Source organism: Eptatretus burgeri, chromosome 3, assembly GCF_056783735.1.
Source record: "Eptatretus burgeri isolate ZD-2024b chromosome 3, Ebu_testis_v1, whole genome shotgun sequence".
Classification (NCBI taxonomy): domain Eukaryota; kingdom Metazoa; phylum Chordata; class Myxini; order Myxiniformes; family Myxinidae; genus Eptatretus; species Eptatretus burgeri.
Genome location: NC_140963.1, coordinates 122,725,603 through 122,749,602, shown reverse-complemented (window position 1 = coordinate 122,749,602; position 24,000 = coordinate 122,725,603). Strand labels below are relative to the sequence as shown.

The following is a 24,000-nucleotide window of genomic DNA, read 5'->3' as shown; positions in this document are numbered from 1 at the left end:
ATGAACAAAGCCTCTCACAACACGAACCAAGAAGAAGAAGCAACCATCAGCAGCTCGAGTCGAGCAACCAGCTCAACTCTCTCCCGATGAACAAAGCAGCCAACTCTCTTCGACGAACCAAGCCAGAGCCCAAAAAACGAACTGAGCCAAGCAGAACCCGAAGGTCTGCTGAAAAGCCAAGCCGAAACAAAAAACTCTCCAAAAAGCCTCCACCTCGCCAAGCAGAACCCCAAGGCCTGCTGAAAAGCCAAGCCAAAGCAAAAAGCCTTCAAAAAGCCTCTTCCCGAACCCGAGCCAAGCAGAAGCCGAAGCTTACTAAAAGCCAACCCAAACAAAGCAGAGAATCTCTTCTTTATTCTTATCGGCCCCTCCCCCGCTCCTGGCTGACTCATGCCCTCATGCTCCATCCCCCGCTCAACCACGGGTGGGAGGGAGTTGCTTACGTCATGAATCACGGGACGGGAGGGCTCTTCTTCCTCTTTGCAGAAGAGGGGGAGGGGCGTCTTCCTTTGTGTTGTTATACTCACTAACTACTAAATTAAATCACAGCGCACTTAATCGATTTCTGCCCATTAAACAATGGAAGGTGAGCTATCTCTGGAATATGCACTTATCGACATAACTGAGCTTAAGGAACCTGTATGTTGAATGCGATCGAATTCCAAATTCGTAACTATATACATATATATTTATATATATATATATATATATATATATATATATATATATATATATATATATATATATATTTATACTAGTAGTAATGCCCGGCGTTGCTCGGGCTAGCAATAAAGCCCGGTGTTGCCCAGGCTTTCTTGCAAATTTCCTGAATAGCGGTTAGGGGTTAACGGTTAGGGTTAGGCTTAGGGTTAGCTGTTAGGGTAGCTAACACTAACCCAAACCCTAACCCTAACCCTAACAGCTTGGCGTAGCGGAGGTAAACAGCGCCCGGGGCAAAGTGGAAATTTGCGTCCCCCATAGGCCTTAAACTTGAGTGGATTTGAATGGAAAATCCCATAAGGGATTTCGATTTATCGATTTTTTTTCGAATATCGGAAGTGTTATGGAAAAAATTTATAGCCAATGACCTAAGTTGGACCAAAAGCCATAATCGTACTGAATTTGAATGGAATCCGTTGAAGTTTGTGAAAATGCATCAAAACGAATTTTGAGGGGCCTCTTAAGGAAGACAATAATATCATTAGTATATGTGCCAAATCCTGTTTCATTTCATGCAGTAACAAAAATCTGATGGTGGAACAAAGAAAGGGGCGTGCCGAAATATTAACATATATATATATATATATATATATATATATATATATATATATATATATATATATATATTCATTCATTTATGATTGCATTGACTTCATTTTAAAAGAGTATATTTTGCATGTAAATATCTGGATTGCATGATGACATGTCTCAATTAAACATAAACAGAAAAGTACAGCTTTAAAATCAACAATAATCTACTGAAAGGAATATTTTTCACCTCATCCAATTCATTGGAAAAATGCACTTTTAAAAAAACCCAGGACAATATAGCTCTGATATAACATAAATTGTCTGATTTCCACCCCGTTTCCTCCCAAAATTTTCTCACTTGCATGCGTGCTTGCGCGAGCGCAAACACACACACACACACACACACACACACACACACACACACACACACACACACACACACACACACACACACACACACACACACACACACACCTGACTGTAAATGTGTGTCTGGTTGGCTTTCTCCTTACTTTGCACATCATTGTTATTCTTGGATTCCTGTAAACACTAAAATACTTAGCACTCTTGTAGAGATGTGGCAGAGACCAATTTGGCAAAATTGAGGTTGACTTTGCCTCGGATTATCTTCTTTAATTTCACAGACCTTTCCAAGAGTAGGCACCCGTTGCTCCAAAGTAAATATATTGGGAGTCTTCTGTGAATCCTGCATCCAGGCCTTGTTGGCATACTCCAAACCTTTCATGAGTGCTCATTCTATTGCCACAAAAGATGTACCCACTTCCAGAATCCGTGTCGTAGATATCAGGCTTTAGTGTTGCACTGAGCAAGACACAGCGGCCCACAATTGAACGTGTTTCTGCCACATTGTTCAGAGCTCTGACCAATTGATATCGGTGGGCACAAGCCTGGAAAGTGAACACAAATCACATTTTTGCAGTGCATACACTTAACAAAAAAAAAGATATTAGAAATTCTAAACTTTAAACTTCATTTCATGCTTCCTCACATTACTCAAATAGAAGGGGCCGTACACAAAATACATGATGTTTTAGGATGTTGGGGATTACTGACAGAGCGTTATATAGTGTTACAAGAGGGAGAAGTGTGTCAGAGCCATGGTCACGAGACACCGTCTTCATTTGATCATGGGTGCCACCATCTTTGATTTCCCATCACCATGGCAAGAAATGTCAATTTAGAATGACCCTGCTTTAAGTTGAATTCGTCTAAAAATGAAAGAGGTGCTGTTTAAATTGAAAGAAGAAAGCAGGAAGCCCCTTACCGAAAAGGAGAAGCAGGAAGTTCATGGTTAAGTTTGTAAAATTTGGAGGGAGCTGAAGGGACTTCATAGACTTCTGGTTCAGGGTTGCTGCACAAGTAGGTTGGATCGAAAGCTGCTCTTTCCACCTCAATCAAAGCTAAGTTTCTGAACCGGAACCATCGTATTTTTCTGTTATATTTCCATCCCTGTGTGCTGTTTGTATTTTCATCTCAAATTTTCCTTGATAAATCACACCTTGGTGTCGATATTGTTGATTTCGTTTTTTTAGTGTAGCATATAATAGGCCTACTTGGATAGCCACGAGCTAATTCGTCTTGGTTTTGAGGTTGTTTTGTCATTCCATTTCTTTTTTCTTTTCCCAAAATTTTGTCCTTTCTGTCTCTTCAATGGAAAACTATCCCCCCTCGCTTCAAGAAAAAAAAAATACATAAACCCCCAAAAAACTTTCACTCCGAAACACGATGCCATTTGGCCTTCGACTCTACTTGTACTTCCTGTACATGTCTCGTTTTTCTCTATCATTTTCTCAATATCTACATTGAAGAATATGCTTCTTCCTTCTTCCTTTAAATTCTTTTCAAAACATTAAAAAGTTTCATTGCCCTTATTTCTCTGATATCAGCACCTCACGTGCTCTTCTCTGTAACGGACTTTTTCTTCCTTAATATATGTTTAGGAACAGTCGATACTGCCCAATTGTGTGTGTGTGTGTGTGTGTGTGTGTGTGTGTGTGTGTGTGTGTGTGTGTGTGTGTGTGTGTGTGTGTGTGTGTGTGTGTGTGTGTGTGTGTGTGTGTGTGTGTGTGTGTGTGTGTGTGTGTGCGCGCGCAGGCCAGAACTTTTTTTTTACCATTTGAGGTTTTGGCATCAAATTTTCAACAAACCTTTATTTTGAAAATATGGAGAAAACTATTTAATACATTATATTTTATTTTTTTGCTGTTGTTTTTGTCAGGTTTAGTTTGAGTACAAAGCGGACATGGGTGGCTTTTGCATCTTGTCATACTTTATAGTTGTGTCTGCCACCGAAGATGGATGGAGGTTATGTTTTCAGTCCTGTTTGTTTGTCTGTCTTTCTGTCTGTCTGTGAGCAGGCCAAAAACGATATATAACATGATATCTCAAAAAGTTATGAACGTAGTCAGACAAATCTTGGTGGACAGATTCGGTGTGTTTCAAGAAAGAATCGATTCGATTTTGGTGAAGATCTGCATCCGGATAAAATTTAAAAATATATATATTTAAAATCATTCTTCACAATTAAGAGATTGGGCCAAAGAGGATACATAGCATATTTCAAAACGTGGACCGACTTGGACAAAACTTGGTAGATGTTCAGTGACAAGAACAAGCCGATTCGATTTTGGTTAAGGTCCAGATTCAGATCCAGCCTATAGTGGGCCACAAAACGTAAACTGTTCAGTCTGGTAGAAGTGTGCACTCCACTGAGTGTCCAGAGAAGTGTGCACTCCAGTTCTGATTGTTTTCAAAATCTTGCGATGGAACATATTTCATATTTATGCATTCATCCTGTTTTGTTATTCACCATGCAGTATCATTTCTCACTTTTAATCATACATACAGAAGTTTGTAAAGTGTGAAGGAAGTTGTAACACAATAAAAAACAAATCAAAACCAAAGGTGGAAAATAAAATCACATACCAGGACTTTTCCTCCAACACCTGCACTCCGAACCACAACCCCCAACCATTGCTCAGTTATGTTTTCCTTTTGTGCATTATCTGAGAACATAAATGGTTTGAGTTATGTTTTTTTTTTAATCTTACCAAAAACATGAAGCAAAATGTGAACATGTTGAGATGCAGCTGACATTGCCCAAGCACATGAACAAGTGAGCATTCTCTCACAGATTACTTGTGAACAAGATATTTGAACATGTAATATTTACACTGCATTCATATAAATCCACGAAAGCTGATGGGAAGTAGAGTAATGTGTGGCAACCTCCCCCACTCCCCCCCCCACACCCGCTACCGACCTCCTGCTGATACCTCCTCAATCCTGGGTTTTTGTTCAACATTCTGAACATCTGCACAAGAGGGATTCCTGGCAGATTTATTATCAAGAAAAGGACAGATGAGGATGTATGTGTGTGTAGACGATGGAAATACAAAAAGTCATCAGCATATTTATTACAGCGCGGCGACATCGCGCTGTAATATAATTGGCTATTCTGTCCTGTGTCTTCTGTCACACTTATTGTTGCGTGTGATGTGGGCGGAGATTGCCGGGTGTATTGTGGGCAGAGATTGCCGGGTGGATTGTGGGCGGAGATTGCCGGGTGTATTGTGGGCGGAGATTGCCGGGTGGATTGTGGGCGGAGATTGCCGGGTGGATTGTGGGCGGAGATTGCCGGGTGGATTGTGGGCGGAGATTGCCGGGTGGATTGTGGGCGGAGATTGCCGGGTGGATTGTGGGCGGGGTTAATGCAGAAGAGCAACGTTTTTTGTGCTGAATCGTTTTCTGTGTGACACCGGAAGTTGATTTTCTGAGCAGGAAGTGATAATCTTCCTGTTCCGTTAGTTGTTGACGCGCAGCGTTGTAACTCTCATTCTTCGTTGTTTTTCTCCAGAAGTGTTTTTAAAACGTCTTGTGGAGGTGATTTCTTCCTCTTTTTGGTGACAGAAGTGGTTATTACAGCGCGGCGACATCGCGCTGTTATACAATTGGCTATTCTGTCCTGTGTCTTCTGTCACACTTATGGCCGCGGACGTCCCTTTGATCTGAGGGCTATAAATAGAAATTTGTCCAACATCACAACTCTTCCCATCATGCATGCTAATTCACCGTGTCTATATTTAAATTTTATAACTGCAAAATCGTTTCATCATTCTTAACCTAGACTTTTACTGCCCCCAGCCACTCGATATTGAAGTATTCGCTTCTTGTTGTATTGTAAAACAAAGGTAACAAAGGTACATGTACAAAAAATGATATCATCATTATAGTAATGGGACATACAGTACCACATTACTTTTCCACATAATGTCCAGAATGATCCCCACATTTCTGCCAGCGCTGCTCGAGTTAAAAAAATCCCACTGCGGTTGAAGTACATTTCAACACTTCACAACCAGCTATGCACAGCTATCTGGACTGCCTCGTCGTTTTCATCATGCTGGCTTTTCATGTGATCTTTCCTTTCAAGGGCCCAACAGATGGTAAGGGGCCAAGTTCAGATTGTACAGGTCGTGGGGAAGCACTTCCCAGCCATTCTTTGAGATTTCCTCCAATGTCAGACATGCAGTGTGAGCTCTCGCATTGTCATGTTTATAGATGACAGCTTTTTTCATCAGGCACTTTTCCCAAAGTGAATGTTTCAGTTTATGGAGCATCTGAATGTCGTTTGCCACATTGATGGTTTTCCCTGAATGTAGCACATCACATTGATGGTTTCCCCTGAATGTAGCACACCACATTGATGGTTTCCCCTGAATATAGCAGAACACATTGATGGTTTTCCCTGAATGTAGCACACCACATTGATGGTTTCCCCTGAATGTAGCAGAACACATTGATGGTTTCCCCTGAATATAGCAGAACACATTGATGGTTTCCCCTGAATGTAGCACACCATATTGATGGTTTCCCCTGAATGTAGCACACCACATTGATGGTTTCCCCTGAATGTAGCACACCACATTGATGGTTTCCCCTGAATGTAACACACCACATTGATGGTTTCCCCTGAATGCAGCACACCACATTGATGGTTTCACCTGAATGTAGCACACCACATTGATGGTTTCCCCTGAATGTAGCACACCACATTGATGGTTTCCCCTTTGGGCAGGAAATCCAGCAGTATTCATCCATCAGCATTCCAGAAGATGGTTCCCATAACTTTGCCAGGGGTGGAGGGTACTCTTTTGGCATTCTTTTTTGGAGATCTGGAGTGATGTCATTCTATGCTTTGCTACTTGGTTTTGGATCAAAATGGAAACAGCTTTCATCACCAGTCCTGATATAGAACAGGAAGTCATCGCCATTGGCAGCATGTCATTGAAACAACTGTAATGACACATCCATTCATGTGTTTGTGTGTTCCTCCGTAAGCAAACAGGGAACTCAATTGGAAAAAACTTTCCAATATCCCAAGGTCTCCATTATCTACTCTACGACATGGTGTCCCATGCCAAGCTGTGCTGCGATGTCCCTAACCATCACCCTTCGGTCCTTATTGATGAGCAAATGAACTTTCTGCTTGTTGCGTTCAGTCTTGGCACTTCTCAGCCGACCACAGCGTAGCTGATCAGTGATGTCCATGTTTCCATCTTTGAAGTGTTTCACCCACCTTCTGAAACTGCTTGCGCCCATGCAGGCATCTCGTACACCTGACTCCATGAGCCTTAGATATCTGCAGGTGAGTTGTTCTCCTTCACGAGGAATTCAACCACTGCACATTGGTGAAACGATACGTCATTGAACTTCATTTTATCACAGTGCTTTGTGGGAACGCCTGTGGTGTGCATGTGCCAAGCCTGTGTTTTTATTGGAGTGAATAGATGGGTTGATGTCGCTAATAACTTGTGTTCTACTATATTCGGCATTAACATGTGGAATCCACTGATGCTCATGACTTTTGGAACGGCAGAGGTGAAGGCAGGCATGAAGGCAATGGGTGATGACGTGGCATTGAGATTCCAAGCTGTACGGGATGAGGTGAATGGAGTGAAGGGGTGCGTGGACAGTGTCCGGAAAGAGATGAAGGCGGGTTAGGTGAAAGTGACACATAAAATAAATAAAATCCAGACGGAGATAAAAAGGACTTGAGGAAGGGCAGGAACAACTAAAAATCGAAATCTTAAGCAATACAGGGATGAAAAAGGACTTCAGAATAATGCCAATAGAAACAAAGTGGGAACTAATGGCAGTAAAGGAGGAATATAAGACAAGGGAACGACACATCGACATGAAAGGAAGTATAGAAGTCACAAAAGTAATCATATATGGCAAGTTGGCTGCAAATACTTCGTGTCCCAAATGCTACCTAACCAGGCCCATATAGTTTAGGCAGCCGCACCTGAATTAACAAGATGTGCCAGTGCGGGAGAGCCGAGCCAAGGGTAAGGGGGTTTTAGTTATCTGGATGGTGTACAGATCGCACAGGACTTAAATGACACTGGATGAACGATCAGGCCAAGTATATGGCAAACTTATTCATGCACCTAGTTGTATCCCATACAGGAAAGTGTACGTGATACAGAACGGTAAAAGGATAAACCCTCGGCTCTGAATCACAATGGCTATGGATGCCAAATCTAAAAGAGAAACTAATTGGGCTTAGTGCTGCCTTTGTCAAGAGGACAAGAAGGAAGGTCTTAAGTCCCCACAGAAAAAATTCTGCCAAAAGAGGAGAAGATCAGTCTTGCAAGTTCACTCGAAATATTCCTTTGTTCCATTCAATGAAAGCACTGCCAATCAAGCTGGACACAGCAAGACTAGATGAAGTGTTGAGTAACAACATATTGAGGGACAACATAAACACCTGAGAGTGTTGAAGGAGATGACAGTGCAGATAACCATGATGTTAACATATGCAGTATAACATCATGCTTTTTTTGCTCTGTCAACATGAGTCCATGTCATTGATATATTATAGGCCTACTCGTGTTTATGTGTGATAGCTATTCTGCTAAGGAAAGCCACATCACTGATCCACCCAGACTTCAACTGGTTGTAGGAATCCAAAGCTTCCCATGCTTTCATATCTTCCAGGGTGTAAAACCTTTTAGTAAATATAACAAACTAAATCTGCATATGAAATGGTTGGAAAGTTCATCTCGCTTCTGGACCTTGCTGTATTCGGCAATTCATCCGGGTCTGTGTTGCCTATAATATCGCTCCCGAGACGGTGTCCAACGTATTGACATATCCAAGATTTGGGCCAAGCTTTGACCCCGATTATTTGGCCAGAAAAGCACACTGAGCGCAATAACGTAACTGATCGTGAACATGGATGTTTTGTTGTTGTTTTGCTTAAGGCCCGGTCACACCTTGACGTTTTAGCCAGCGATGGCAACGTGTTAAAATGTATGTAAAACGCTGGCTTACGTTGAACTTTTGATGTTTATTTTTAAAGATTCGGACGTATTCATAGCGACTTGGTCTTATGTATAACGCATTGGTAACTACACAGAACGTTTCGTTGTGTTATAGATAACTTATACCAACGAATGCTGAACCTGTTGTCGGCCTACACAACCGATGCCCAACGATAGTCTAACTTAGGCATAGCGCGTTGCACGCATCGCCGACGATGTCGTGACGTAGCCTATTAAAAGGCTGACGCACAACGATTCGAATAATAACTGCCGTAGAAATGGAAGTGACAACATCGCGGTTACACCTTGGCGATCTTGCCAGCGTATGCCGACCTAAGAAAAATGTGTCTAAAACGTTGGGGCATGTCAAATACGGTATGAGTAAGTTTGGTATGCGCGAGTAGAACGCTAAATACGCTATCATAAGTCGTAGTAAGTAGAGTACGTCAAGAAATTTTGAACATGTTCAAAATTTTACGACGTACTCGGCGTATGACACACGTTCCGCATGCGATGGGGATAAATTTTACACACGATATGTGGACGCTTACACACGTCCACAAACGCTACTTATAAGCTACTCATAAGTCGAAACACGTCGCGGTAATGTCTTTTTTACGCGAAACTTATTTCTAACTTATGTTTGACGTGCTTTGAACCAATTCTTTACGTAGTCCCAACACACATCGACGTATGTAGACGTATTCCAATGGCGTCTTCCGGTCGACAAAAAAAAAAAATGAACGTGTTTCTAACTTACAACTGCCATATAAAGTCGTGTTCCCAGCGGTTTTGGGAATTGGTATATAAAAATGCTGCTCATAAAAGGGGAACTCAACAGTGTTTTCGAGTCCTTTTTGAGTCGATGTCCATGTCAGCAGTATCAGTATTAGTATTAGTATTAGTATTAGTAGTAGTTTGTTCATGTTGGCAGTAGTAGGTGAGTGTGAGGGGGAGGGTGTGGGTTATGATGGATCGTCCTTGCGTCCGCGTGTCCACGGGTAGGTTCATAGGCTGCCACTCAACGATTTAAATGGCTGCATCTCCACTATTGAAAGTAGACGCTTGTGCTCAACAATTGGATTTTTTTTACACTCAACGACTTTTAAACGGTACCACTTAGCTATTTTCATTGTTTACAATGAACGATTTAAATTGCTGTCACTCGCCTTTGTTTTTTGACGCTGGGGTTTGGAAATTTGAAACGTTTCTTCTGAACGTGTTAAAACACTCAAACTCGACTATTTTAAATAGACGCTGCCGATGGACAATTGGAATCATAGCCAAGCTAGACATCGAAGTGTGAACATCCTCGTCATGCCGAAGAAAAGTTTGAAGAATGCTGCAAATAAGTGTCCTGGCCGTGGCCGTGGACGCTGACGCAAGGACGATCCATTATACCGACGTCTTTCAGCCTATGAGTAACTTAAAAGTAACGTCTGTCTGTCGATGTGTGGCAACGATCGCGTAACGTGCCAACAACACGTTAATCATAGGTTAGAAATAAGTTTCGGGTACGCTAAACATTACCTCGGCGTGTCTCAACTTATGATTAACTTACAAGTAGCATGTGTTGACGTCTGTCAACGATCGCAGACCGTGCCTACAACTTGTGGCCAGCGTAGCGGAACGTGTGAGTCATACGCCGGCATACGTCGTGAAATTTCAAGCATGAAAAAATTTGAGGACAACCGAAAAGTACAACGTTTAAAGCCATCGTACAACGACGTATGGCAACGTACTACGACGTATGCCAGTGTGCTCTCAATGTTATCAAAACTTACCCATAACGTATTCAACGTGTGCCAGCGTTTTAGAAAAAAATTTCAAAAATCGGCATACGTTGGCTAAAACGTCAAGGTGTGACCGGGCCTTTAGCCGTGCCTCCAATTTAATGGGTTGCTGGAGTGGCACTCCAGTGCACTCCGGCACCACCACACCCCTGATCTGTAAAATGCAGTTCACAATGACTTTTAGCTCCTCCCATAAATATGAATACATGAACATGATCACATTAAAAAGAGGTGAATGGGAAGACTTATATTGGCTAATTCTGACATCTTATTCATTCTGCTAAATAAATCAAGAACATTTCATCAAAAGGTTTTTATTTTTGTTTTTTTTGTGTGTACATTGTCGAGGCTTGTATAAGAGCTAACACACAGAATGTACAATAAAGGGAGCAAGAGAAAACAGGGGTGGGAGAGGGAAGCACAAAACAGTTTGGAACAGAGACATGAAGAGATCTGTGGAAGGGAGAGGGATGGGGTGGGGAACATGGGGTAAACAATATAGACACCACAGGGACTTTCAGGAAGGTAAGCAGGGAATTTGAAGGAGGTGGGTTTGGGGTAGATTAGTGGGGGTAGAAAAGATTCTGGTTTTGGATGACAGAAGATATGAGATGGTGGTGAACAGCTGTTCTGAAGACCTGGATGGAAGAATGGGATTGAAGAGAGTGTGGGAGTTTTTTTTCCAAAGGTGGGAAAAAAGAGGAATGAACGAGTGAAGGTGAGCAGTGATTCGTGATTTTGGTAGTTTTGCCAGAAGGGGGTTGCTGGCAGATCTTGAGCGCCCTGTGGAAATATGAGAGCGGGGGACAGATCTCAGAGAGAGTGAGGGTGGGGGGGGGCGAGGTCAGAGAGGAGACGTAAGAAGACAGAAAGACACAACCGACCTGCCTGTGGTGAGAGAGTGACAGACCCAAAGGCAAAGATTCATCGCAGGAGATACCAATGATCCTAAATGCGTTGGTTTCCACAGCATGACGCTGAGAAAGATGAGAGGCAGGAGCACCAGCACAGAGGGGAGCGCAGTACTCCCTCAGGCTGCGGATGAAAGCTTTATATGTTGTCAGGAGCTCAGGTGTGCCAAGGAAGGACTTTGGATGATGGAGGATGTCCAGTCGGCGACTGGCTTTAGAGGAGAGCTTGGAAATGTCTTTCTCAGTAGAGATAATGGCAGATGGTGTGACCCAAAAGCTTGAATGAAAGAACTTCTTAAAAAGGATTGTTGAGAATGTAGATGGGGGGGTTGGTTCTTGACAGTCTTTTCAAAAAGACATAGTGAGAGTGTGAATTTTTCAGGATTGAAAGATGTGTTTCAAGGGTTGGACCAGCTTGTGATTTTATCGAGATCTGCAGAGAGTGAAGAGGCTGCTGCTTGCAAATCTGAGGGATGACAGATGGTACGGCGGAGGGTGGAGTCATTAGCAAAGAGATAAAGAAGATTTTCCAGAGAGTCAGAGAGATCATTGATGAAAACCAGAAAAAGAACAGGACCCAGAACGCTACCTTGAGGAACTCCAGCCTGGACAGGAAGAGGGGATGAAAGAACTTCATTAATGGCTACACATTGGCTGTGACAGGAGACAAAGTCTGTGAGCCATGAGTGGAGATGTCCTTGGATACCATAGAAGAGAGTTTGTTGAGCAGGGCAGGGTGCCAGACCATATCAAAAGCACGCGATATGTCGAGAGAGATGGCTCTGATCTCATATGGCATTGAGGACCTCCATCCATTGTTGGGAGAGCAGAAGCAGCAAATTCAGGGTAGAGTGACCTGGTCTGAAACCAAATGGATGATCAGAAATCAAGCCATTGGAGAAGAGGACGAATTTGATGTCAGAAGCGATGATGGATTCCATAACCTTGCTGATGATTGGGAGCAGGCTGATTGGTCTGTAGTTGTAGGGATCTGTTTTTGCACCTTTTTATGCAGAGCAGTAATGTTTGCTGATTTACAAGCAGATAGCAGATGACCTTGGGCAAATGAGAGGGTGAATAGAACAGATAAAGGGTGAGCAAGAGCAGCAGAGTAGGATTTTAGGACACGTGGGCTGATGCCGTCTGGACCGGTTGCAGAATCTGAGTCGAGGTTTGACAGCAAACTCTCCACTTTGTCAGGAGAAAAGGACACAGAGTCCGGGACAGTTGGGTGCGACTGGGTAAGGTGGGTACAGAAAGCGATGGGTTTGGGATACAAGATTTAGAAGCAAACACAGAGTTTAGGCATTCAGCCTTTTCACGTGCAGTGTCAGCTGTGCGGCCATTTGAGGGAATGGAGGGCATGGACGGGAACGTACACCAGAAACAGACTAATCTTGGTGTCACCAGGATTTGGAGGAGGGAGACAGGTTTGAGAGTTCAGACTTGAGATTGGAAAGATGTTGTTTCCTGGCTCCTTAGTGTAGACACGCACTTGTTCTGAGCTTTATGGAAGGAACTGAGATTGCCTTCAGTAGGATTTACCTTCCATGAGGCGAAGGCAAGTTGTTTCAGGACAACCGCCTCACCACAAGCTTCAGTGAGCCATGGGCGAGAGGAAGGGTAGAAAGGGACAACTCAATATGACATGGGATAAATCTGTGCATGAAAGAGAGCAAGTTTCTTTGAAAGAATTCCCTGGATGAGTTGATGTTGGTGTAAGTAGTGATAGGAGGTTAAATGGTTTATTTAAAATGTTTGTTCAGAGGCAATTGACAGTTTGAAGAAACTTAAATAGTTTATTCAAACTGTCAATTGCCTATGAATAAACAATTTTGTTGCAATTCTTTAATTATCTTTACAAAGTCAAATTTTCATCCAAGATGTACAGGTCAGGTCAGGTATGGGAGCATGTGCCAGAACAGCACGTCGCTGCGTCCACTTTCCGCCGGCACTCCAGGGGCCTCCGTCTGGCCATCCCCCAGGCAGATGCCAGGCCCATCCCCATCTCCTTGAGATGATGGTCAACCTGTTGCAACCATGAGGCACGTGGTCGACCCACTGGCCTCCTCCACTCATGAGACTCCCTCGCTGAGAGAATCTGGTGAGCAGGATCAGAGTCAGGAAAACGAGCCACATGTCCATACAGCCGCAACTGACACTCACGGACTATGCAGATAACAAATCTCATCCGAGTCTCTCTCAGCAACCGCTCGTTGGACACAAAATCCGACCAGCGATAGCCAAGGATTCACCGAAGAGACCTGGTACCAAAGGAATGAAGTCTCCGTCTCAGATCCTTGGTCAGAGTCCAAGTCTCGCACCCATAGAGCAAGACTGGAAGTACCAAGGACCTGAAGACTCGGACTTTCATCCTCCCGCACAGGTACCGGCAGCGCCACACCCCATGATCCAGTGAATCCATGACTCCCCAGGCCCGACCCAGACGTCTATTGACCTCTGACTCGCAGCCAGCAGAGACATGAATATCACTGCCAAGGTAAGTGAATCTCTCCACGACCTCAACATCCTCACCACAAACAGACACAGACAGGACAGCAGCATCCAAGATGTCACCGAAAGCCTGGATCTTAGTTTTGACCCAAGAAACCCTTAATCCCAACGGCTCCGACTCCTCATTCAGCACCTCGAGGGCCCCCAAGAGGATGTCTAAAGTCTCCGCAAAGATGACTGCATCATCTGCAAAGTCAAGGTCCGAGATCTTGACATTCCCAAATGACGCACCGCAACTTGATCTCTCCGACATCCTCCCGAGAATCCAGTCCATACAAGTGCTGAAAAGTGTGGGGGCAAGTACACATCCCTGACGAACTCCAGTAACAACTGGAAATAAGTCAGAGATGGTACCACCACACTTCACAGCACTCTCAGTACCAGAGTAGAGTTCAGACATCAGATCGATCAGTTTTGGTGGCACCCCACGAAGACCAAGAATCCTCCAGAGGACATCCCGATTCACTGAATCGAACGCTTTACAGAGATCAACATAGGCTGCAAGCAGCCCCTGCCGAAACTCTCGTCTGCGTTTGGTGAGGACACGAAGGGCAAGGATACGGTCAATCGTTGACCTCTTTGGTGTAAAGCCTGACTGCTCTGGACGCTGGTGCTCAAGCAGATGGTGGCGAACCCTATCGAGAATTATCCGAGCAAAGACCTTGCCCGGCATTGAGAGCAGCGTCACCCCTCGGTAGTTGTTGCAGTCTTGGCGATCACCCTTCCCTTTCCACAGAGGGACAACAAGGCCCCTCTTCCTGTCAGTTGGGATGATGCCTGTGTTCCAGGCAGAGCACAAAACTGCATGCAACGACACGAGTGCAGCATTTCCACCAGCCTTGAGAAGTTCGGCATGGATGCCACAGATCCCTGGAGCTTTGCCCCGTTTCAACTGGTTCACCGCAGCCTGTGTTTCCACAACCGTCGGTGGACCACAGTTGATTCGAGGGTCAGCAACAGGGATTGTAACACCCTTGACGTCCAACTCGACAGTTGGAGGATCAGCCTGGTACAACCGCTCAAAGTAACCGGCCCAGCGGGCCTTCACTTCAGACTCCTCTGTCAAGAGCCTACCACTCTCTGCTCGAACTGTAGTGCTCCGAGGGATGGGCTTGGATGAACGTAATGCGTGAATTCCCCTGTAAGCGGGACGAGAATCACCTGTCCACAGGTGATGCTCTACCCCCTCACAGATTCCTCGCACATAGGCCTCCTTGTCCACCCTCAGTGCACGTACAGTTTTACGCCTCAGCGCCCTGAACAGCTCAGCTCTGCCATTCAGCCTGGCCCTGCGACTCTGGTCAATGGTATCCAGTGTCCCTTGAGAGACAAAATTCTTCTTTGCCCTGCGGTGAGCTCCAAGGCATCCACCGGCAACATCAAGGACGGTGGTCTTGAAGACGCTCCACAACTCTTCAGGACCCCCCAAAGCACCCAGACCCCCCAAGTGTCCACTCAGCCTGTTCGCAAACTCCTCAGCTACTCTCTCATCCCTGAGCTTGGCAACATCCAGCCTCGGCTGGGATGGTACCATTCTCCAGGATTTAAGGTGCAGCTTTAGAGTTGCTACAACAAGCCTGTGGTCAGTATTGAGGAATTGAGCACTCCGGTAGACCCTGTAGTTCTGGATCATCCTCCAACGACCGTCAATGAGGACATGGTCAATCTCCATTGCCACACCGCCAGCGTTGGAATACCAAGTCCAGCGATGAGCTTGTGGGCGCTGAAACCATGAACCAGCCACCCTAAGTCCATGACTTCTTGCAAAGTCAAGGAACTTAGTGCCATTCTGATTCATAGTTCCTGACCCATGGGGACCAACACACACCTCATAACCGTCCCTATCAGTTCCAGTCGATGCATTGAAATCCCCCAAGACTAGAAGTGTGTCTCGTCTGGGGCACTGATCAACCACAGACTCGAGTGTGGCGTAGAATGCATCCTTCACGGTGAGATCACTCGCCTCAGTCGGAGCATAAATAGAGACCAGGGAAATGACACCTAAGGAGTGACGAATCCTTAATCTCATAATACGCTCGTTGACCGGTGTTACCTCAATTATCATTGGGGTCAGCTTATTGGACACAGCTACAGCAACTCCTTGGGTATGGTAACCATCAGAGCGACCAGACCAATAGTAGGTGTAACCACCCACCATTATCTCGCCGCAATCCGGTCTCCGAACCTCAGAGAGAGCTGCAATCCCGATGTCCAAACGCTTGAGCTCAGATGATAACAGAGACAGGTGATCATTCTCTCTTAGGGATAGGACATTCCAGGCACCCACCCGATGGGACCGCCTCAGGTTAACCCAAGGAGACCGCCGTCTGGTGGACGACACCTCAGCACCACTCCGACATACTCTCCCGCAATCTGCCCCAGGGATGTTACCCCGTGGTTTCCCTCCTATCAAAGATTGGGGGTCCCGAAGGCTTTGCCTCAATCCCGTCATCCGGTGAGCTGCCCTGCGAAGGGAAGCTGCACAGGGGGTACTCCCACGGAGTGGGTTTTCAGATTTTTTTTGCGTTTTTGCGTTTTGCGGAATGAAGGGTTTTACGGTGGCCGGAGTGCAAATCCTGCCACCAACCTCCTAATAAGAAGTGACCCAACTGCAGGAGGACGTCTGCAGACACAGTTGGGCACTAGATATGGATGGCCGTTGGCTCACAAGGATCTCCTCCGCCCTTTGATGTACCTCGGTTCCTTAAATAGTTTATTCAAACTGTCGATAAACTTCAAACGTAATTTTGTTCTTGTGAAGTATTTTGCTGGAGTAAAGTCACCAAAAGGAATGGATTGTGATATAAAAATTGACATGAGCTAAAACAGCAAAGTTGTTTGTATTTGTTGGAATAATAGATCAGTCTCCGAGATATATTGTTGCATCAGAGGATTACGAACATGACATACCTCTGCACTGGGAGCTAATATTCTGCAAACAGCTGAACAATCTTTTAACTCACTACCAACCACGCTGCGACAGCTAACTCTAGTGGTGTATTCACCCCCAATGTGTACCTGATTTAAAACGTGGCGGTTTGAAGTACACGGGAAAACTCAGGACAAAACCTCGATTAATAAAAAGGATTTATAACTAAAACCATGTGGGATCGGGAAAGACAAGCGAAACAATAACAACACAAACCAGCCAGTCTAGGACACAATGGAAAGGCAAATCAGGGAGTCTTTCCACTTTACAGGAACAGAAATAGTAACGAAATTAACCCAACCACTTCGGCACCAACGAAATAAGGAACTGACATACCCAAACAAGGGATGAGGTGAGAACTTGGTCAAGGTACGAGCAGGTACCAACCTGCTCATTGACTTTTGAGCATCCATATTTGAGTGCATATTCAAAGCGCACCCATCTTTCTAATAACCCACAAGTGCTCACCCTGCCTCACCAAACAGAATGTTTTCACAAATTCAATGTTATCCCGAGCTTTACTGTGTATAAATTACATACACTATGTTACACCATTCAGACGAGCCATGCTATTCTCACAATTTAGCCATGATCCCACCTTTCCACATACCAATATGTTATCCATGTTATCCAATAAAAGGGCCATGTTGTGAGCCATTTGGCTGAAATTTTGACCACTCCTCCTCGATTGTGAACATCTTTTCTGAACTGATCCAAACATCTCCATTCCACACACGATGCATACAAAATAAAAAGATAGCACATGTCATGTGGAGTATATATATAAAATAAGGATAATGATGTTAATTGTAGAATATAGGTTTAAATATTGTTTGTGGGAATTGTAGACATTGGAATGTGGTTTGTATAGTGTGAGGAGGGATCTTAGGAATGCAATCTGTCCACCACCGAAGCATGCATGCAGAATTGTTTGGAATAGTCTTTTGGTGGCTGTGGTGCATTAAATAGCCTGGCAAAGTTTTAGACTCAGAGGTCATTTCAGGGACTGGCCTGGTCAACTATACCATGGGGTGGCCATAAGGTTGAGAAAACAGAGGGGTCACTTGGACATTCCTCACCTACCTATCTGGCTGTTACTTCCTCAACGTGATGACATTATTTTTTTTGTATACATTGTTGAAACTCGTATGAGAGCTAACACACAATGCACAACAAGGGGGCGGGGGAGGCAGGAGACAAGAGGGATTTGGAGAGGAAAGGACAAAACAGTGGGGAACAGAGACGTTTGCAGATCTGTGGAAGGGAGAGGGATGGGGCGGGCAACACGGGGTATACAAGATGGACACGACAGGGACTTTCAGGACCTTATATGGCAGGGACTTTTGGGAAGGAAGGCAAGGAATTTGAAGGAGGTAGGTTTGGGGTGGATTAATGGGGGTAGAAAAGATCGAGGTTTTGGATGGGGGAAGATAAGAGGTGGTGGCGAACAGCTGTTTTGAAGACCTGGAGGGAAAATAGACAGGGCTCTAAACACAGCCAATCAGAACTGCAGATGAGATACGGGGTCTTTTTTTCCACCCTTTGCCTGCCGAGATGGGAGTTTCTGATGTTTGAGAGAAGATTTAGCATGCTGACTTCAGCCCAGAAAGAACTATCCTGTTATCTGGAGAGAGAGAGAGAGAGAGAGAGAGAGAGAGAGAGAGAGAGAGAGAGAGAGAGAGAGAGAGAGAGAGAGAGAGCAAGAGAGAGCAAGAGAGAGAGAGAGAGAGAGAGAGAGAGCAAGAGAGAGAGAGAGAGAGAGCAAGAGAGAGAGAGAGAGAGCAAGAGAAAGGGAGAGACAGAGGTGGCCAAGAAACCTGGAGAAAAATGCATTTTCAATTCCTCTACTGCTACCCTATGAACGACTTTTCCCTCCAATATACTGCAATAAACCTTGGCAGAGATGCAGTCTTTGGAACTCGAAAAAGCATGATGCCATGGCCTCTCCTGGGAAAAACACATGACCAAGCTGAGGTGCCTCCCTCCCCCTCCGGGGCAGGGAGGCACCTCGGAATTCTCTGCAGAGCGGTACTGTCAGAATCAAGCAGTGTACAAAGCCTTCAATTGCAGTTCCATGAAGCATAGATGTCCTTTTTTGGAAGTGCCAGCAGATCTCGTCTCTCCCCCACCATCTCTGTCGCTCCCCTTCCCAACGCCAGTGCATAATAGTCACTCACTGTTAAGAGTGCTAAGGTTTCTCGGTGAAGTAAATGAATGAAAAGGTAATTACACATTGTGGCATATTGGCATAGGCGTGCAAAGCACAATGCGGGGAGCGTTGTGGGGGCGTGGAGGAGTGGTGATGGTAGTCACGTGTCTGCAATGCATATAGCTGTTCGCTCCCGCTAGGGACTTGTAGCACCAGTAGCGTCAGTAGCAGCAGGTGGTATCATTAGTAGTGTCTTGTAGGTCGTGTGCCTGAAGAGTGCATCGAGTGCGTAATAAAGCGGAGCTACGGGCATCCGACGCCGACCCTCTCGCTCGAGGCAATAAAGCGGAGTTGTGTTACCCTCCGGCTCGTGTCTGCCTGCTCGCACCTCTGCCACGACACGACACTTGGCGACGAGGCTGTTTCGGATCGACGCGTGCAGAGTGCCTGTTTTCCTCGGCATTGACTTTGAGTCGTGGCCGGAGCAATTGGATTGCTAGGCGCACGGAGCGCCGGGAGAATCAGCGCAGCTCGCGTGGTACGACTTCGATCACCTGGCGAGGAGCCCAGGGAAGCGCATCGCGAGTTTCGCCGCACGGGTGAGACATCTCGCCGTCGCCTGCGAATTCATGTCGAGTGAACGGCGGGCCGGGCTCGGAGATAGTTTTATTTCTAATTTGCAAGCCTCGGAAATGGTTTCTGCAATGCCACGGCTAAAGGACGAGGACATTACATTCAACTCAGAAGCGGCGTCGGCCGTCACACAGACTCTGAGGGATGTCCGGAGCCTCGATGGCCAGAGCACGACAGGTGATCCGGAGGTCCGCACGGTGGACCAAGCGCCCACGGCCGCATGCACAGTCTTCGGTGCGGGTCGTAACCGAACATTGCAGCACGGTCAGTCGGACGGCGGTCTGAAAACTCAGGGACCTCTACGGTGTGTGTGCCGAGTGTCATTGGCCATCATAACGGTCATGGATGGCGGTGTGCGAAGCGACCCCTACGTCCCTGGTCGAGACCTATGCCGGTATGGTGTTTTGTGCATGACGTACACTTTTACGCCCCGGGTCGAGTCCGGCAGCCTGGGCATAGCGATCCCGGCAGCCCGGAGCAGGAAATGCAGCCGATGTTGAGCCTGTTTTCAATTGGTCCGAAGGTAACAAACCAATGACAGTGGAGGTCGAGGTGAACGGGGCACCGATCGTGTTTCAAGTTGATACCGGGGCCGCGGTGTCGATCATGGGCTAACAGACCGCTCGTGAACTCCGCGGTATTCACCTGGTCAAGACGACCTTTTCGCTGTACACGTACACCGGCGAAGCAATTACACCACTTGCTGTGACAGACGTCTCGGTGGTCTACCAAGGTCAAAGCGCCCTACTCTCATTGTTTGTGGTACGAGGGGATGGGCCCGCCCTTTTGGGCCGGGACTGGCTGGCTCGCCTCAGGCTCGACTGGACGGCACCAGCCAGTGGCCTTGGACGTCCCGTGCCGAGCTGATTAGAGTGTCGGGGGAGGAGGTTCCTGTTTCGGAGTTCGTACCTCCAGGTGCACCTGTGTCTCCTTCGGGCCCCTACCTCCGTTTGGGCCCGGGCCTCCCTCGAGACCCGAGGGCGAAGTCCCGGCGGCAGGGGCTGCGGCGATACAAAATGGGTTTCCGTTCATTGCTTCCTGCAACTACAATATACGGTTCCGAAGCAACGGGGACCATGGCAGCTGCGACGGACTCTCGCGCTTGCGCTGTGCTCATGATACAGTGCACGCCCGTGTCGTTCAGGCAATTTCAATGGGGGATTGGAGCGAGCCGGTCGCATTCAAGAAGTTCACGGAACGCGACCATCGACGGTGTCCTCTTCGACGTTCAGATGGGGACCTGCATGCAAGTTGCCTCAACGTCGTGACAACCAAGAGACATGTGCGCAGCGTGGTTCATAAATTGTTAATTGTTGTGTGTTTCATTCTCGCGGCACGAGTGATTCAGCATGGCGTTATGAAAGCAAATGCCGACAGTCCGCGTGTGAGCATAATGTGTTTGATTGGGATCAATGCTGTCTATGATGTGAAGAACTTGCGGACAGTCGTTGCGAATAAAGAGATTTTCCAGATCTCGGTCTTCGATGACAGTCCGCAGTTTGCTGCACTCTCATGTGTGAGGATTATACTGTGGGAACACGCTGTACGTAAAGAGAAGTTTTCCTCTGCGCAGACGATGTTTTTGCTGTTGTATGACCCTGACATGTATCCAGTCAACGCTTTTCGTCTGTATGGACGTGCGTTGAGGTCTCGGCTGGAGTTGCTGTGACCTAAGGGGTCGGTGGCAGGGGCGATGTTGCGCCCGGCGCTGCTGCGTGGGTTTGGTGTGGGACGGCTGGTCATAGAGCCGGCTAATTTCCTGGTTTGAGTCAGTGGCGGGGAGCCGGAGCCGATTCGCTGTTCAGCATCACCCCACCCCTGATATCGCCAAGGTCAGCCGCACTGGCGCCTGCGGGGCTTGCAGACTCGGGGTGTTTACCTGATTCGGTCCTGTCTGAGGGAGGTGTGCCAACTTGTCGACCGGGGGCATTTGATGGTGTCGGGGCAGGTTCGCTTAGGGTGTCACCTCGACCTCACCGGGAGGCGTGTAAGCATGGACCGCCTTGGGGCGCTTCTACAGTCTGCTGCATTTGGATTGCAACTCACTCACACCGTGCGGATGAAGCACGTTTTTCTTTTGGGCCGTCTCATCTGGGTTTTATTCACAGCAGACCATCACCCCCAGGGTTAGGTGGTACTGGGAGGATTTTACATGGTTGATGTCGTTTTGTTTTGCTTTTTATGTCGTTGTATGCTTGGCCAATTATGCTTCTCATTATAATTGTCATTTTATAATCATACTTTTAGGATGTAGTCCAAGAGCATTAGGTCAAATAGGCCCTAACCTGGACATTTTTGGTAACAAGCTGATTTTTTCAGGATAGGTCCAGGAATATGTCTAGAATAACATACTAAAAGTCCTCATAAATCCTCCTTGAGCGTTTTCCGCAATCCAAGATGGCGTCCAAAATGGCCACCTCTTCTGTTTTTCTCATAACTTTGCAAGCAGGTTTCCCCAAAACACACTTTAAATGTCTACATATATGTTTTGAAGTATGAGGAACTCATTAGAATACATCTTAAGAGATGCTGAAGCACGCAAGTACCAATAAGACCTCTTGAGTTCTTCCAAAAGTCCAAAATGGCATCCAAAATGGCCTCCATTTCATGTTTTTCTCATATATTTGCAAGTAGGTTTCCCCAAAACACACTTTAAATGTCTAAATATATGTTTTGAAGTATAAGGAACTCGATAGAATACATTTTAAGAGATGATGAAGCACGCAAGTACCAATAAAACTGTTTGAGCTCTTCCAAAAATCCAAAATGGTGTCCAAAATGGCCGTCATTAACAATTTTATCTCAAAATTGTTTAAATATTTATCATTAATTAATTAACTGTGATATTTCATCCTGAAAATATTCAACAAACATTTCAATTATAAATGTGGTTGCTGTGCATACAGTATTCAAATCAATTTGAATGTTAAAGTCTAGAAGTGTGCCCTTAATCGCTTATGACATTACGAGGGAAACATTGTACCATCAGTTTGATGCTAAACAGACAGGGCGACATAAATTTGCCATATGGTCCATTTTCGTCACCTAAAGCTCGGAAATTGAAAACTTGGTGCTAACCTTTTTTACCAACAAGATGCAGTTGATGTCTACCATGAGGTGAGTTCTATTTGAAACATTCCGTTATCATTAAGGAAGTAAAACTATTATTTTTGGTACCCAGACTAAATGCATGATCAAAATTTGTGTCTTCATGCATGTACTACACAGTACTGTGTAATATCACTTGACAGGGAATTTCTGTGGAGTAGTCTATCGTTACACCTAAAACATTGTATTGAATCATTTTATTTGTTTCATGCAGATGAAAAGAATTATAGTATGATAGAAATCAGAGAGTGTATGACACTCCTTCCTATTGGTACATGTATGCTGTATTTGTATAAAAGGTTCCTTTTTTGTGTGTGTCATGTCATTCCTATATTGTGATATGCTAGTATACATTCATTATTAATAATAGCAGACATTTTAAAGTGCCTTTTCCATTGGATACAAAGTGCTATGAGATGTCATCCCTGGTTATCATAGGAGATAAAATATATTACCAGGCTGCGACAGTACAAGTGCAGTGCACATCTAGGGATAACAAAATAAGTTAGTCTTCAAGTCACATATTACATGGCAGTGAATTTCTGTGGAGTAGCCACTATCATCATCATTTTCCTCTCGGGTTTCCTTGCGAGATTTTCTCTGCCCAATACAATTCCTACCAGACATTCTGGCACCCCACAATGAGTTGATTCATCCGTAATTTAACTTCACAGGTATCAATATGTAAACATGCTATAGAGTACTGTGATTGTGATGTGTTATAGAAATTGCAGAATCATGTGATGGCAATCATGTGATGGCATTGGCACTTGTGTGCTTCTACATCTCTTATAATGTATTCTATTGAGTTCCTTGTACTTCAAAACATATATTTAGACATCTAAAGTGCGTTTTGGGGAAACCTACTTGCAAAGTTAAGAGAAAAACATGAAATGGCGGCCATTTTGGACGCCATCTTGGATTGCGGAAAACGCTCAAGGAGGATTCATGAGGACTTTTAGTATGTTATTTCACACACATTCCTGGACCTTTCCTGAAAAAAATCAGCTTGTTACCAAAAATGTCCAGGTTAAACCCTAATGCTCTTGGACTAATGGAGGAATGTGGCACATTGGCATACGCGTGCAAAGCACAATGCGGGGAGTGTTGTGGGGGCGTGGAGGAGTGGTGATGGTAGTCACGTGTCTGCAATGCATATAGCTGTTCGCGCCCGCTAGGGACTTGTAGCAGCAGGTGGTATAATTAGTAGTGTCTTGTAGGTCGTGTGCCTGTAGAGTGCATCGAGTGCGTAATAAAGCGGAGCTACGGGCATCGTATGCCCACACTCTCGCTCGACGCAATAAAGCGGAGTTGTGTTACCCTCCGGCTCGTGTCTGCCTGCTCGCACCTCTGCCACAACACG

At 45.5% G+C, this 24,000-nt stretch overlaps 1 protein-coding gene across 1 annotated transcript in view; it reads right to left on the bottom strand.

Moving 5' to 3' along the window:
• LOC147030894 (integrin alpha-6-like) overlaps positions 1-24,000 on the bottom strand; it is a 190,073-nt gene that overhangs the window by 165,204 nt on the left and 869 nt on the right. Inside the window, exons 2-3 of the mRNA XM_085875451.1 lie at positions 4,198-4,277; positions 1,898-2,159 (exon numbers count right to left, since the gene is read on the bottom strand). Coding sequence (XP_085731577.1) covers positions 1,898-2,159; positions 4,198-4,277 — 342 coding nt within the window. The remainder of the gene's footprint in view (positions 1-1,897; positions 2,160-4,197; positions 4,278-24,000) is intronic.